The following is a 16,321-nucleotide window of genomic DNA, read 5'->3' as shown; positions in this document are numbered from 1 at the left end:
CATTGGTGAGCCATGGCCAGTCCTAAGGATCAGCTCAATGAATGTCAAGGGGTATTATTGAGGTCTACTGTTGTGGTAGAAAAGTTGGGGAAGTCTATTGTAAGAATCGGAGGCAGCGTACTGGGATACAGAGTGGACAGTATTGTGAAGGGGGTAATTCAACATATGATAGGGAATGATAGGGCATTGGAGGTCATTGATTACACTGGGTTGGGGGTCATTGATGTCACAACCATCCTGCCTTATTATGATGGAAACATATTATTTACATCACTTTTAGTTTCTAGTCTTTCTCCCTTATTATTTTGACTTGCTTGTTTATTCTCTCATATCTTTCTCAACCATGGATTGTTTATTCCTCTGACTTCCTTGTTGATTTCCATACAGTCATTTTCCCACATATAACTGTCAATGTGAGATACCGTAGGTACCTACCAGAACTGCTGCTTCTTGGATCTTTGGTACTTAATGCTTATCTAAATAAATCTTAAAGGTTAACATAAAACTGTTTTGGAATCTTTGCATAATCATGATTTCCCACATAATCTCAAACTATTTTATTCAATTTCTGTAATCAAAATGATTAAACCCTAGAGTATTTATTTTTCTCTTGCACAATCTACAAATGTCTGTGTGAGTTTATTTCTTATAGTCTGAAACATTAATTGATAAGTTTCAGGAACGAACTTATTAGCATTGAGTATTGCCCTTTGAACCACGCCATAGGCTGGAGAGTGCTCCTCTGGCAGACTAATGTATGCATTTGTACAAATCAGGACACTTTGTAACATTAAGATCCAAACATCTTTTGGCCAGTTTGACTTCAGAGCTATCTTTTCTAATGAGGTGAAAAATATTCAACTCCATCATCTACAAATATAGGCTCAAAGCAAAGATTTTCATTTAAATCAAACTCTTCTGAAATCAGGATTATCCTTTAAACTGTGCTCTCTTCTTCCATCACTCTGTGTTTTTCTTTCGTCAAGTCATATGTCTAATTTCTCTCTCTCACTGTGGAGTTCAAGTCTTTTGTATTTCTCTTTTTTTCTCTCATATGCCAACTTCATTTTTTTTTCTATTACTCTTTGATTTCTTTTCCCTCCAGTTCAAGGTATTTTCATTTAAAATTGCATCTTAGCTAATTGGAGCTGTGACATCTTAATTCTAGGTTTCTCTCCTTTTAATTCTAAATGCTGGGTAATCACTTTAATCAAGAACCCCTTTCAAGACTCTGCTCTTATTTCTGTCTTCAAATCATCCACTAATTCCTGAATCATAGACTCCCTACAACGAGAGAGCAGGCCATTCTGCCCATTGAGTCCACACTGATCCACCAAACAGCATCTCACCCAGATCCACCCCCCACCTCACCCTGTCCCTATAACTCTGCATTTCCCATGGTTAATCTGCCTAGCCGGCACATCCATGGATAATTTGAGCAACTTAGTATAGCCAGTCCATCTAACCTGCGCATCTTTGGACTGTGGGTAGAAATCCACACAGCCACAGGGAAAACATGCAAATTCCACATGGACAGTCAAGGGTGGAATCACACCCAGATCCCAGATGCTGTGAGGCAGCACTGCTAACCACTGGGACATGGTGCCTCAGGATTTAGATTTGGTAAGAGATTTCAAAAAATCCATTTTCTACTCCTAGCAAAGTCTTAAAACAAACAAAGCTATTTTAAAATTCCAGCTCATGTAATATAGTTCACAGCAGCTCCTGTTCTGATGCCCAGTAACTCCACCTACCCATTTCTTTAAGGATTCAAGGATCTCTCTTAAGTGGAAGGATTCTTGATTCCAGATGGTGTTCCAATCTCAGTTGATGTTAATACTGGACAAGTCAGATACCAGAATAAAACTTTGCATGATTGACACTAACCTTGACTTTTATGTGTACATAAAAATACAAAAGATATATTACAGTTAAAGTTACAGCACCTGTCAGATATATCATCCTTTGGAACAGATGTTAACATTTGGATGTAACTGTGTTCTGATAAATTCAAGCAATAAAATAAATTGCAATATTAGAAATGTTAGTTGAATGTTTACATATCCATGCCATTACTTGAAGAGGAGGAAACACTCACATTATCCTGGTTAACATTCTAAATTAATATGATCAAATCAATCATTTCATTGTTATGTATGGATCATGGTGGAGGCAAAATGGTTGCTACAATAGACGAGAACAGTTTTACACTTCAATGAAAATTCATTGTATGTGATATTTACTTTTTTCACTCCTGTTTGAGAACATTACATCCAAAAGGACACTTTGTTATGTGTTCTCTGGGGTGTGGGGTGTTATCCATGCTGCTTACCATCATAATAAAACAAAAACTTCATCATAGTCTGTTTCAGATGGAAGTTCAACAAAGATTATTTCCTGCTATTGAGAAATGGGTAATTTTAGTTGTTTCAGATCTGTCTGAACATGGAATACAGACGTCACTTAAAAATAAAATCCATGATAACAGTTTCCAATTTTATAAAATACTTTCTTTAGCAAATTAGCAATCAGTTGGCTGCAGCGCCCAGGATCGAAGGCCGGTATGAACACTATCATGGTTATCTAGATCACATTGAGAGAAGACCAAACGACCTCATACCTCCACCTGTGCCTCATTATAACAACCAAATTGAAGATTACAGACAGAAAGTGAATCATGATCCACTCCATTGGTAATCATCTGAATTCTATTCCTATTGTATTCATAAAAAAAGTGCAAGGTGTTTTTGTCGATTAATACTATACTGCATTTTGGAAGCAAACATTTTTAACATAGTTTTTATGTATAAGACACCAATTGCAACCAACTGTCAATTATAAATATAGATGTATAAATGTTTTGATCATTTTCAGCAGATTCCTAGTGGAGATAAGCTTGCCAACATTTTCGCAAAATAATTGGTCTCAGTCCATTTGATTAATGTTAAGGAGAAACTTGCTTTGAAGCTAACACCTGGGTTCAGAAATGTCCCTCAGAGTTTTATCTCCCTGTCTTTGGGAAATGAGTAACTCAAGGAGTTGGTAATGGTGGGTAAGAAGCATTGTTATACTATTCAGTGAAGTGTGGCCTGGTACTTTGACTTTTATTAAACACAATAGTAATTTCAGTGAAGAATATTTGTAGAGGGAAACAATACACAGTTTGTGACAAAATTAATTTGATTAACGTTGAAATGAAGATAATGTTATCTTATTGAGGTTAGAGAGAGCAAGTAACAATGAAGACCAGTACCTGTGTGAAACCTTAGTAAACATCATTGTTTATTTCAGGCCATATGCTGTGCATGAAGAATACATTCAGAGAAAATTGGAAGCACAAGAATATAAGATAAAAGCAGAAAAACAACTGGTCAGTGGCTGCATTGAAAGTTTAATCATAATCAAGTTGTCTTTGTTTATACTATTTAACCAAAACAATTTTTGTCACCTGGGTTTGTTGTATATGTTCCACAGGGAATACGTCCTCGCTCGTCAGACCATTATGAATATACTCCAACTCCAGATGTACAGGCTAGACAAAGTGCTAAGCAGCAAGCTAGGAAAAAAGGAGCAGCAGATGAGGTAAATTACTTGATGCTTTAAAACAGATTTACTTTAGCTAAAGACGGAGTAAAGCAGAGAATTATTTTATCGTTCTTTCATGAGGTGTAATCATCACTAGCTGGTTGAGCATTTATTGCCCATCTCTAATTGCCCTTCAGAAGGCAATGGTGACCTGGCCTGCTTGAATTCCTGCAGTCTTGAGAGTGCAGGGACATGCACAGCGATGTTAGGAGGGAAGTTCCAGGATTTTGACTCAAAAGCCCTGGCATTCCTCAAACCCAGATATTAGACTTTACTATCCTTCCAATACCATTTCAAGGCTCGAGCTACCAGCAGTAGATGTAAGACCAGTCAGAGATGGCTTTTCTTCTCACCATTGCCAATTCACCATTTTTGGTGACTTAGTCTTATCCTGAGTCAAGCTGGAAGTCATAATATTTAATATTTTGAAGAGTCAAAATCATTTAACTTAATTTACATTTTCCAGAAAGGACATAGTCTGCTCACCCAATCTGAAAATATATCTTTAGCACCTAAATGAGAAGAGATGTTTTTGCAAAACATTAACTTTTTTATTTGCTAGGAATATTGTCAGCGACTGAAGGAAATAAGGCAGCAATATCAGCATGAAGTGAAAGAACTTAAGGGAAAAATGGAAATAAAAGAGGTATGACAGGAATGGAACTATTTGGACATACACAACATTGATGTGACATTTTCTAATTATTGTAGAGATCATGGTCAACCATAGAACCACTAGCTTAATGACATAAACTGAAATGCCAATATATTGTGTCACAGGATAGTAAGACACAAGTTAGTGCCCGTGATCCTAATCACATCATTGATTCTAATTAGTGTAACGTTTTGGATATTTTGTAATTGACCAGTGCAGAGACATTATTCTACACCGCTGAGGCTGATGGGACTTAAGCCCAGGCCTCCTGGTCCAAAATAGGGACACTGCAATTGCACCACAAGAGCGTCTTGAAGTAATTTTGTTTTCTACCTTTACACATGGGTTACAGCTGTTATCCAGCCACATTTACATTTATAGTATTACTATTGAGCAACACTCAAACTGGCCAGATTTCAGAAGCAGTGCTTTAATATACGGGTCTGATTCTGAGTGAATAGACAGGAAATTGGAAATTCAAATGGACAATTTCTTTCCAATTGAAATCCTGTGAGAAAGCCCCTAACAGCCAGAAAATTTCAAGTGTTCTGACCCAGTTAAGCTTAATAGTTCCTCAGGAAAGGACTAAAAACTTAGTCTATTGCCATTAAAATGAACCTTTGAACAATCAGTGACACCCAACCAATCCCCTATCTCATGACCCCTGACTTAGATGACCAGACACCCCAGCATGCCAGACTCACTCCTTTCCCAGACCTGACCCCATTGCCCCAACATACCCCCCAAACCCGGGCGATACACGACACCTTACCCACTTCTGGCCTGACACTCTGGATCTGAAGCCCACCACCCAGACAACTATCAATCACTGACAACCCCTAGCCTGACCTCCCATGACCTCTGGCATGCTAGCCCATCACCCATCTGACACAGCTTCCATTCTGTTCCCAGCCTAATCCAACCAAACAAGCTCTCATCAAACAGAACTGGCACCCTCAACTCCAAATATCCGACTGCAAGACCACTCTTCTGGTCTCTCCCACCAGTGTCCAGGTCCAAACTGACAGTGCACATTCTGGTGCCCTCCCATCAGACCGCCCCCACCCTGACTCCTCACTTGGCCTGATGCCCCCCCCCTCACTCCCCCCCCCACCCCAACATTGGCCCACCCCTCAGGACTTGACATCATTCCATCACCCACCATTCCCATCCCAAACCAACATCCACCCACCTGCTGACCATCCAACCACTCCCAAACCCACTTCACCTGCCTACCCAACCCCCACACACACACCTGGCACCCGACCCCCTCACCTTTCAGGCACCCTAATCACCTCATCTAACTAGTAACCTACCTTCTTGTGCATCTGGCAGACCACCCTTACCTAGCACCTCTTCACTTACCATAGACACATACCTGTCAAAATGGGTTTGGGAGCTTTCCCAGTGGAGAACCTGATATATGGCCGAAACTCACATTAAAAAAAAGACCTGTAATGCTCCTCTTCTGATGAATGGACTTTGTCCCACTTTCTTCTAATAGATGAATTCTGGACAGGCCAGACATGGAGTGTCTGACTGCAAATGTCACCGACATGGAGCTCCCTCCTTCTTGACCTCTCCACTTGCCTGATGTGTAGTAGCCCTCAGATTAAATCACTACTATCACCAGCTGCCTGTCTCTGAGAGTGCAGTGCGAGGTTTCAATAATACTTTGGTGACTTTATATAGTTACTATACTGAGTTGAATATCTTTCTCATTCTATGCTTTTTTGTGGTTCTTTTTTATATTCCTACAGTGCTTTCTATATCTGTTGTTTCAGAATTTTGCTGCCTTCCTTCTTCATTCATTAGTTTGTCCTCTTCTGCTGGTCTCTGTCACCACGTACAAACTCAGCTGGGCCTGTATCCATTGGAATTTAGAGGAATAAAAACATGATCTTTTTGAGATATCTTGAGAGGACTTGACAGGATGGATGCTGAAAGGATGTTTCCTCCTGTTGGAGAAATTAGAAATACTTTAAAATTGAGATAAGGAGATTATTTTCTCAGTGTTTTGAATCTTTGAAACTCTTTCTGAAAGAGTAGTTGCAGCACAGTCATTGAATATATCTAAAGCAGAGGTTCAAATTCTTGAGTGACTCAAATTGTATTGGGAATGTGGAGTTAAGGCTACAATGAGATCAGCTGTGACCTTATTGAATAGCAGAGCAGGCTGTAGGATCTGAATGGCTTACTCTTTTTCCTAATTCATATGTCCATGTGCTGAGAAGGAGAGCCACATGAATAACTCTTGGGGTCCTTTAAGGACATTCAAAACCGTTGAATTACCAAATAGATCATAGAATCCCAACAATGTGGAAACAGGCCCTTCAGCTCAACAAATCCACACTGACCCTGTGAAGAGCAACCCACCCAGACCCATTCCCCTACCCTATATTTACCTTTGACCTAACCTACACATCCCTGAACACTACGGGCAATTTAGCACAGCCAGTTCACTTAACTAGCATATGTTTGGATTGTGGGAGAAAACCCACGCAGACACGGGGAGAATGTGTAAACTCCACATAGACAGTCACCTGAGGTTGTAATCAAATCTATGTCCCTGGCGCTGTGAGGCTGCAGTGCTAAGCACTGAGCCACCATGCCGCCCCATGCACATTTCCTCTTTCAATCTATTAAAGCTAAATAAAATGGAGTAAAATGCTGGATGAGAAAGGGCCTGAATGATTTTTATGGACTTCATTAATAACAACATGAATTCTACTGCAAAACATCAGACTTAAATGAATCATGTGCTTTTTTGCGTGGGGAATTTAACCATATTTGCTGATGGTCTTGGGCACATACTTTGCAAACCTATTTGTTAAACTGCCTATACCTTGTAACACCATTGAAGTTGCTTCAGGAAAAAGTACAGTCTTACTCTGCCTATAAAAACACTTGCCAAATTATGAGGTACTTTTGAGATCAGAATATTAACATTTGTGAAATGTGGTGGGTGAATCCACCTTTAAAACTCTCAATGTAAATAAAAATAATGTGCATTGCTCCTGTTGCAGCCAGATATTTTCAAACTGGTGAGAAGATGTAACTAATGAACGTATGGCTTTTGTGCTTCTTTTTTGCGCATGTGTCCTAGAATCATCCTGGTATATTAGCTGAGACATACCATATTGAAAAAGTGACTGAGCTTCAGGAACAAAACAAAGACAAACAGCCTCATCAGGTACTACAGCTTACTATCACAAATGGTATAAATAATGATATGATATTGCCTCCAACCGGGTATTTTGCCCAATGTAGCAATGCTTATATTAACCCTCATAATATAAAAATCTGGGCTTGAATATTGTGCTGTTAAAGAATCCAAACAACATGTATGACAGCTAGCTATTGTATGTAAATATTTCCTTTTTCAGACACCTAAGTGTTTTGTCTAATATTAAGCTAGTGGATTATGACAAAGTAGCATTTTACACTTCAAGTGGTTCAAGGTAAGATGGAAGATGAAACATTTCTACCCTCAGGTCACATGCTGTGATACAATGATGACATCATGGGCATGTCTCTTAAAGGCACACTGACCTCAAAAATGTGTAATGCCACACAAAAACAAATTGCTGGTGAACACAGCATCCATGGGAAGAAAGCAGAGTTAATGTTGTGAGTACAGTGACTCAAAACTGATCGCAGTTAGGAAAATGTAGTATTTATGCTAAAGAAGAGATTGGGGGTTGGGTAGGAGATGTAAGCAGATAGGTGGAAATGGAGCCCAGGGGGAAAGAGAGAGAGAAAGAGAGAAATATGAAAGGAGTAGGCAGACGAGAGGATTATTGATGATAGATGAGGACAGAACAGAAACTGAATAAATGATAAGGAGAGCTAAAGTAGGAGAGAATGGGTTGGCTATGCTGAAAGCAACCCATGTCATGGCAAGACCCAGGTGTGGGGTTGGGTAAAATACATGAAGGGACAGAATCAGGTTATTGAGCTCAACATAGAGTCCTAGAGGTTGCAGGGTCCCCAAGCGGAAAATGGGATGCTGTTCTTTGATCATGCACTGAGGTTTGCTGGAGCGCTACAGCAGGCTTGTGACAGAAATGTTGGCAGCGGAATACGGTGGTGTGTTGAAGTGGCTGGCAACTGGAAACTCAGGGTCATTTTATGGACAGAACATGGGTGTTCTGCAAAGCAGTCACCCAGTCTGTGTTTGATCTCCCCAGTGTAGAGGAGATCATATTGTGACAGTGAATACAATAGACTACATTGAGTGGTGCAGGTAAATCGCTGTTTCACCTGGAAGGTGAGTCTGGGGCTTTGGATAGTGAGGGGGGGGGGGAATAAATGGGCAGCTATTACACCTGCTGTGATTGCATGGGAAGGTGCCATAGGGGTATGGTGAGGTGTTTGGAGTGGAGGAGAGGTGGACCAGTTTTCCTTGTTCTCTGATGCTAAAGTGCCATACTTCTGCTCAGGGCATCTCCTCATCAATATGTGTATCAGGTCACAAAGATAGATTGTGCATTGCATTATTCCCTGTGCATTGATTTTTGTTGCAGCAGTGAGATGAATATCTGAAGGTTTGTAATGTATCTTTAAAGGTTGAACTGTCCATTTTAATTGGTGCTTTACTTCAGAACAACATTGGAATATGATTCCACATTCTATCGTATGCAAGGTTGATTTTTAAAATAAACATGTCCATTCTTGAGATGTGAGCAGAGGTGGTACAGACAGCCATTCTCCACCCCCCCCCCCCCCCTCTTGTATTAAGCCAGCTTCTTGGAGAACAGCAGTCAGGTTTACTCCTTTGACAGTACCTTTCAAATCCACAACTTTTACTGCCAGGAAGGACAAGGACAGCAGGCGGATGGGAATGCCACAACCTGAAACTTCTCCTCCAAGCCACATACCTGACTTGGCGCTATATAACTGTTGCTTTCATTTGCTGTAACACCCATTCAAATGACTTTGTGGCTGTTCTTAGTCCCCAGGGGCTGTAATGGTACAAGAAGGCAGCTCACCCCTATCTTCTCAAGGGCAAGAAAGAATGTGTACAAATGCTAGCCTAGCCAGCAATGCGCACAACTCATGTGGGCAAGATGTCATGTTTACAGTGTGGGTACTGGTGATTCAGTTACTGCAGGCTGATATGAATTTGTGGCTAGAAGTTGTGAAAGCATTTCTCACCTCAGGACAAACCTGAAAGGTACATATTATTTATTTTGATTGTTAATTCTACCAGGAATGTAAACTTGCAAAAACACTCTATTATTTGTTCCAAGCTTTTAGGTAAAAATATTAGTGACATTTGCTTGTATAGAAATGACACTCATTATCCCTGCGTCTTAAAAGGGACACAGTGTGACGATACTACTTCTTTAACAAGGTTATGCTGTCCTTGGGATTTTTTCAGAGTGGTCGTAAAAGACACAGATTCCGAAAAGTCTAAGTTGAAGGACTTTAGGACCAATTTGATTATAGCTAACAGATACTTCCTCAAGAAAAACGCTTTCAAGTTTTAAAAAATCACGTACAATGAAAGGGGAGTGGCCTGTGCTCCCAGCTCAGCTTTGCTCTGGTTTGATTTGGTTTTGGCAGTCAGTTAAAACAAAAAGCTGTTGGTCCCAATGAAGCATTTTTATGCTAGTCCTCTCACTCTCTCTGACATCTTTTGGAATATTGCATGCAATTCTGCTGTCCTTCCTATTGGAAGAACGTTGTGAAACTGCCAGCACCCGGCCCAAACCCTTTCTTTTCATATACCCATCTAGATTTCTTTTAAATGTTGCAGTTGTACCAGCCTCCATCACTTCCTCTGGTAGCTCATTCCACATACGCACCATCTTCTGCGTGAAAAGGTTACCCCTTAGGTCCTTTTTATATCTTTCCCTTCTTACCTTAAACCTATGCCCTCTAGTTCAAGACTCCCCCAACCCAGGAAAAAGACTTTGTCTATTTATCTGAGCTATGCCCCTTATGATTTTATAAACCTTTATAAGGTTACCCCTCAGCCTCCGACGCATCAGGGAAAACAGCCCCAGCCCTAATCAGCCTCTCCCAACAGCTCAAATCCTCCAACCCTGGCAAAATCCTTGTAAATGTTTTCTGAACCCTTTCAAGTTTCACAACATCCTTCCAATAGGAAGGAGAACAGAATTGCAAGTTGGGATATCTGGTCAGCATGGGCGAGTTGGACCAAAGGGTCTGTTTCCATGCTGTACATCTCTATGACTCTCCTGTAAGACCCTCTGTATTTTTTTTTCCTTTTGTGTTTAGGGGTGTTTATGAGGATTGTTGTAAGTATTTGGAACAGCATCGTTAGGGTGGGATGATTTGTTGGGTTTGGATAGGTTATGTTATTCAGTATTCTGTTCTCTTTTGTTTGTGTTTCATTCGGCAATCTTGTAAATAAATTCTGTTTTCTTTAAAACTATGTGGTTGGACCAACAGCATGCCTCCTGGAATATCTGTATTACATCTGCTTAAAACAACTAGCAAAGTTAGGGTCTGGCCACTTCCTTAAAATGTTTTGAGGGGGTCTGGCCTGGTTCATAACAACAGGAATATAGGACCTCAGAGTAGTATCCCTTTTATCAGTGTGTTCAGTGTGACCACAGCTGCTCTGTTTGTGATCTCAACTCTACTTTCCTGTCTACCCTTCAAAATCCTTGATCCTCTTGTCTATCCAAAGCCTAAATAACTCAATCCTGAATAAACTTAAAGACTCAACCTCAATAATGTGCTGAGAAAGAAAATTCCACATTCTTATGATGAAGTGCAATGTGGATAAATGTGAGGTTATACACTTTGATAGCAAAAGCAGGAAGGAAGATTATTATCTGAATGATGATTGATTGAAAAAGGAAACAAGGTTTGGATGTTCTCATACAGAAATTGCTGAAAGTAAGTAGCAAGTGCAGCAGACAGTGAAGAAGGCAAATTGTATGTTGGCGTTCATAGTGAGAGGTTTTGAGTACAGGATCAGGGAATGACTTACCACAATTATATAGGACCATGGTGAGACCGCACCTGGAATATTTAGTCTCCTTACCTGGAGAAGGATGTTCTGGCTATGAAGGGAGTGCAGCGAAGGTTGAATAGACTGATTCCTGATGACAAATACAGAGAAAAGGGTTTGATTAGGACTATGTTCACGGGAGTTTAGAAGAATAAAGGGGGATCTTATTGAAACCTATAAAATTCTAACAGAACTAGACAGGGTAAATGCAGAAATATTGTTCCAGTTGACTGGGAATCTAAAACCAGGGGTCACTGTCAAAGCATCTGGGGTCATCCATTTAAGACTGAGATGAGGAGAAATTTCTTCACCCAGAGTTGTGAGCCTGTGGAATTCTCTATCACTGAACAAAGTTTGGGTCAAAACATTGAATGAAGAAAGAGATAAAAGAATATGAGGAGAGAGCAGGAACATTATACTGAGTTGAATGATCAGCTATGATCACATTGAATGGCAGAGCAGACTCAAAGGGCTAAGTGACCTTCTCGTGTTTCTCTGTTTCATAATGAGACCTCTTATTCTTGAACTATGTATTAGTCTCGCTAAAAGAAGAACATTTTCCTGTTATATGCTGAATCCAGTCCTCTCAGATCTTATATGCTCCAGTAAGAGCACCTCCAGGTTTTCTAAATTTCAAAGCTATACAGGCTTAACCTGCCTCATAAGATAAACTCTTCATTCCATGAATGAGTAGAGTGAACCTTCTCTAAACTGCTCTTAAGCAATTATAAAGGAGTCATGTTAAAAATTTTTTTAAAAATGAATGACGTATTTAAAGTCCCACTTATTATAAGGACAAATCACTTTCAGAACTGACAGATTCAGGGAACAATAAAATATATAGAGAATAGAGCTAAATTTACTTATGAAGTCAGATGCAGAAAATTATCACCTGAACACATTGTGTATTGTTACGACTTGGTGGTGAACTCTTCTGTTAATTAAACCAAACACCCAGAAAGGCTCACCTTGCCTGGTAATCTGTTAAAGTATGAGTGACAGAGAATTCCACTATTTAAAGAAAGTAATATCAATTTATTCCATATCTCTACAACTGAACTTTAAGCAATAACTATTCACAACTCTCAGCCCCCTTTCTCTTGGCTGCTTATTATCTGCCTCCAACTCTATAACAATATTAGATTAGATTCCCTACAGTATAGAAGCAAGCCCTTTGGCCCAACAAGTCCACACTGATCCTCCGAAGAGTAACTCACCCATACCCACTCCCATACCCTATATTTACCCCTGACTAATGCACCTAACATACTATGAGCAATTTAGCACGGCCAATTCACCTGACCTGCATATCTTTGGATTGTGGGAGGAAACCCATGCAGACACGGGGAGAATGTGCAAACTCCATACAAACAGTCGCCCGAGGCAGGAATCAAACCTGGGCCCCTGGCGTAGTGAGGCAGCAGTGCTAACCACTGAGCCACCCTTCCTATATAAAAAAAGCACTTATTAAAATTACATCAACTTTATTTCAAAACCATATAGCAGCTGAAGTTGTCAGTGTCTTTCCTCTTTTGGCTGCAGATCTCCCTGGGTCGTTTTGTCTTTTACTGCGAAGATGTTTCATATGATAAAGGTACCCTTGATAGAGAGTGTTTTTGAATGGCAATCTTTCTCAATGGCAGTCACTCCCTCGATTGCAATTGCTCTGTCTGACTTTCAAACTGCCTGTTTTTTATACCCCAATATCGGATTGTCTCATTCATTTGATGTTGGCAAAAACAAATTCAAACTCGATTGGGTTTTAATTTAAACTGATTGGTTAAATTTGAATTGTTATCAAAATAGCAGCCAAATCGGGTATCTGTTTCACAACCAAATGTTATATATTTTCAATTTTCCAGTCCACACTGGGACTGCTAGTTAGTCATATGACAGGTGCTTGTAAGCTCTCAATGCAAAACAGTTTTCACTCTCTCTTAAAGGTACAGTACACACATTCAAATTCATAACAGTTCTTATCGAAGAGCAATTTTTTTTCCTAACCATTGGAATAACAAACTTCTTGGCACATTTAAATAGTACATATGAAATCTCTATAGAAATACAAACTATTTGGCTGCGCAGTATCACTGGTGAAGTATCCTCCATATGAAACTTTTGTTTAATTCATTTATTTCATTATACATTATTTTTAATTCATCGATAGGTCATTGAGGAAGATCTGAAGCAAATGAGATTGCAGCACCAAATGGAAAAGAAAGCACTGGTGCTCAAACACAAAGTTAAGGTAATGGTGGTTCCCCTCAGATTAAAAGTGCCCAATAATCATCATAACCATACACAAATGTTTTGTTCACCAAGTATGTGACTGAAAAATTGTGAAAAGCTGTGGGATACAGTTAATATCCTGTCATCCTTCTAACTGAATGATTCACATGTGACAAAGCATTAAATGTTCATAAAACGCATTAATATAATGGCATAGCATTGGAATAACTAAAGCTAAATGTAAATTTTTAAAAAATAAGTCTTTTTAGGTATGTATATGTGCAGTTTTTATGCATGTTCCAACATTAAAAAATTCACCAATTAATAAAATGATGCTGAGGTACAATGGAGCAGGTTATGGGGAAGTTAAAGTAAAGACTAGAGCAAGTTAATTAAAGCATGTGACATTTGATGCAGCTATTGTTAAATGGCTATGCAATGTATAAGGTGTGATGTATACCTTGAGATCTTCAGGGAGAAGAAAAACAGTTTTGAAAGATTAATAGTATTAATTTTAAATTTTCACATGTTTTGTAAGAGAGCATTTGTCATGAATGTCATGAAGAAAATGGCGATGATATGGATGCTTTCTTTAATAAAAGCTCTAGCATCTATGAATGAAACAGTTTTGATCAAGTTTATTGTATAACACATTAAGATTAGATTAGATTAGATTCCCTACAGTGTGGAAAGAGGCCCTTCGGCCCAACCAGTCCACACTGACCCTCCAAAGAGTAACCCACCCAGACCCATTTACCTCTGATTGATGCACCTAGCACTATAGGCAATTTAGCATGGCCAGTTCACCTGACTGGCACATCTTTGGACTGTGGGAGGAAACCCACACAGACACAGGGGGAATGTGCAAACTTCACACAGTTACCCAAGGCTGGAATCGAACCTGGGGACGCTGGTGCTGTGAGACAGCAATGCTAACCACTGAGCCAACCAAAATCAAGTTGACCATAGATTAGATTCCCTACAGTGTGGAAACAGGCCCTTCGGCCTAAGCAGTCCACACCGACACTCTGAAGAGTAACCCACTCAGACCCATTTCCCTCTGACTAATGCACCTAACACTATGGGCAATTTAGCATGGCCAGTTCACCTGACTGGCACATCTTTGGACTGTGGGAGGAAACTAGAGCACCTGGAGAAAACCCACGCAAACACGGGGAGAGTGTACAAACTCCATACAGACAGTCACCCCAGGCTGGAATCGAACCTGGGTCCCTGCTGCTGTGAGCCACCATGCCACCCCAAATCTAGTTACCAGACCTATCTGACACAGCTTTATAATAACTTAATTATATTTTGTTAACATTTATAGATAAAGCAAAATGCAGTATACCTCTGTTCACCCTGATTCCTTGACCACCCCTATTCCCACCATTTCATACTCATTTATTCAGAGCACAATGGCAGAAAACTATTAGAATACCACACTTTCAATCAAGTTCCTCAGTTAAGTGACTGATGAGTTTAAACTCTGAGATCTGTGAACTGTAAAGGTTCAACTAGATCATAAGTGTACTTTGTGAGCAGGAATTTTTATGTTTATACTTCCTTTGTATTTTTGACAGACTAACATATTTCTATGCTTACATATAAATAAAATAATACTATTGGTGCTGTCCTTTAGACATTACATCTGGGGTTCTGTATGAGTGTGTTAATGTTTGCTGTGAATTATTTGGAGTATGTCATTATTACAGTGTTAAAAATCACACAACACCAGATTATAGTCCAAAAAGTTTATTTGGAAGTACAAACTTTCAGAACTACTTGATGAAGGAGCAGGGCTCCGAAAACATGATTTTTAACTTTGTCTACCTCAGTCTAACACCTGCACCTCCACATTATATTAGATTGGATCTTCGGTATGGTCCTTTGGAACTGAATAAACTAAAATCTGTCATATGTGTATTATTCTAAACAAGCTTTTCGTTTCCAAAATCAGGGAATAAAATTTGAGATAATGTTGGATGAAGAGTTGAGTCATGAAGATTCCCAGCAAGAGGAGGTGAGTTTAACTACTGTTTTCTAAAGATAAAAATATTTTGGATCAGAATTTTGAAATCATTTTATTGCTCAACTGAAATGCAAATTACATTAGCAAGCACAGAGGTATGATAATTTGCATTTATCTGATGTCCTTAATCCATAGAATCCCTACAGTGTGGAGGCAGGCCAGTCAGCCCATCGAGTCCACACTCTGAAGAGCATCCCACAATTAAATTAAACTACATCTCAGAGTGTTTCACAAATAAGGAAAATGACCAAAGGAGGGAGGTAGAAATCATTGATGGAATAGGTTTTGAGCAGCCGGAAGTGCACTTTTCCTGGAGAGAATTTCAGAGTCACTTACAATTGACTGAAAGCTCTGCTTGATGAAGGCAGGGCTTATACAGAAAGCAAACTATAAAAATACTGCCTGTAATGCTACTATAATAAATCATCATTGAAAACAATGATGATTTAAAGTTGGTCCTAACACCAAAGTTGTAATGTTGTCTTAAGATTGAACTAAAAATAAATGTTTCTGTTAATTTTCATGACGAATTAGCACAGCAAATGCCGTTATGTTTTAGGAACTGGACATGTTAAATAAAACACTGACGCACGAACAAGGAGAAATCCTTAAACAGAAGAAATGGCAGTTCACTGAGGCAGGAAATATTCTTGAAGATCTTGCAAACAAAACGTTAGAAGTAACATCCTCTCAAATGGAAGGTATGTAGAAAACTTTACCATATGCCCTGTAAATTTTTGCTGTATTAAGATATGCTTTACTGATGATTATCTATACAGTACCTGTCAGAAATCTCAACTTTGATTTTGCATTCAACTCTGTACAAATGATC

The 16,321-nt window shown here is 39.4% G+C and overlaps 1 protein-coding gene across 4 annotated transcripts in view; it reads left to right on the top strand.

Annotated features, from left to right (window-relative positions):
• LOC140481240 (serine/threonine-protein kinase Nek5-like) overlaps window positions 1-16,321 on the top strand; it is a 95,429-nt gene that overhangs the window by 48,625 nt on the left and 30,483 nt on the right. For 3 of the 4 annotated variants that reach the window (XM_072577129.1, XM_072577126.1, XM_072577127.1), the window contains exons 12-19: window positions 2,518-2,693; window positions 3,292-3,370; window positions 3,475-3,582; window positions 4,148-4,231; window positions 7,347-7,433; window positions 13,396-13,476; window positions 15,418-15,480; window positions 16,049-16,190. In XM_072577129.1, the coding sequence (XP_072433230.1) occupies window positions 2,518-2,693; window positions 3,292-3,370; window positions 3,475-3,582; window positions 4,148-4,231; window positions 7,347-7,433; window positions 13,396-13,476; window positions 15,418-15,480; window positions 16,049-16,190 (820 nt within the window). The remainder of the gene's footprint in view (window positions 1-2,517; window positions 2,694-3,291; window positions 3,371-3,474; window positions 3,583-4,147; window positions 4,232-7,346; window positions 7,434-13,395; window positions 13,477-15,417; window positions 15,481-16,048; window positions 16,191-16,321) is intronic. The other variant, XM_072577128.1, reaches the window with a different exon arrangement.

Source organism: Chiloscyllium punctatum, chromosome 9 (genome assembly GCF_047496795.1).
Source record: "Chiloscyllium punctatum isolate Juve2018m chromosome 9, sChiPun1.3, whole genome shotgun sequence".
NCBI lineage: Eukaryota > Metazoa > Chordata > Chondrichthyes > Orectolobiformes > Hemiscylliidae > Chiloscyllium > Chiloscyllium punctatum.
The sequence above is the reverse complement of the archived record's forward strand: the minus strand, read 5'-3'. Positions and strand labels throughout refer to the sequence as shown.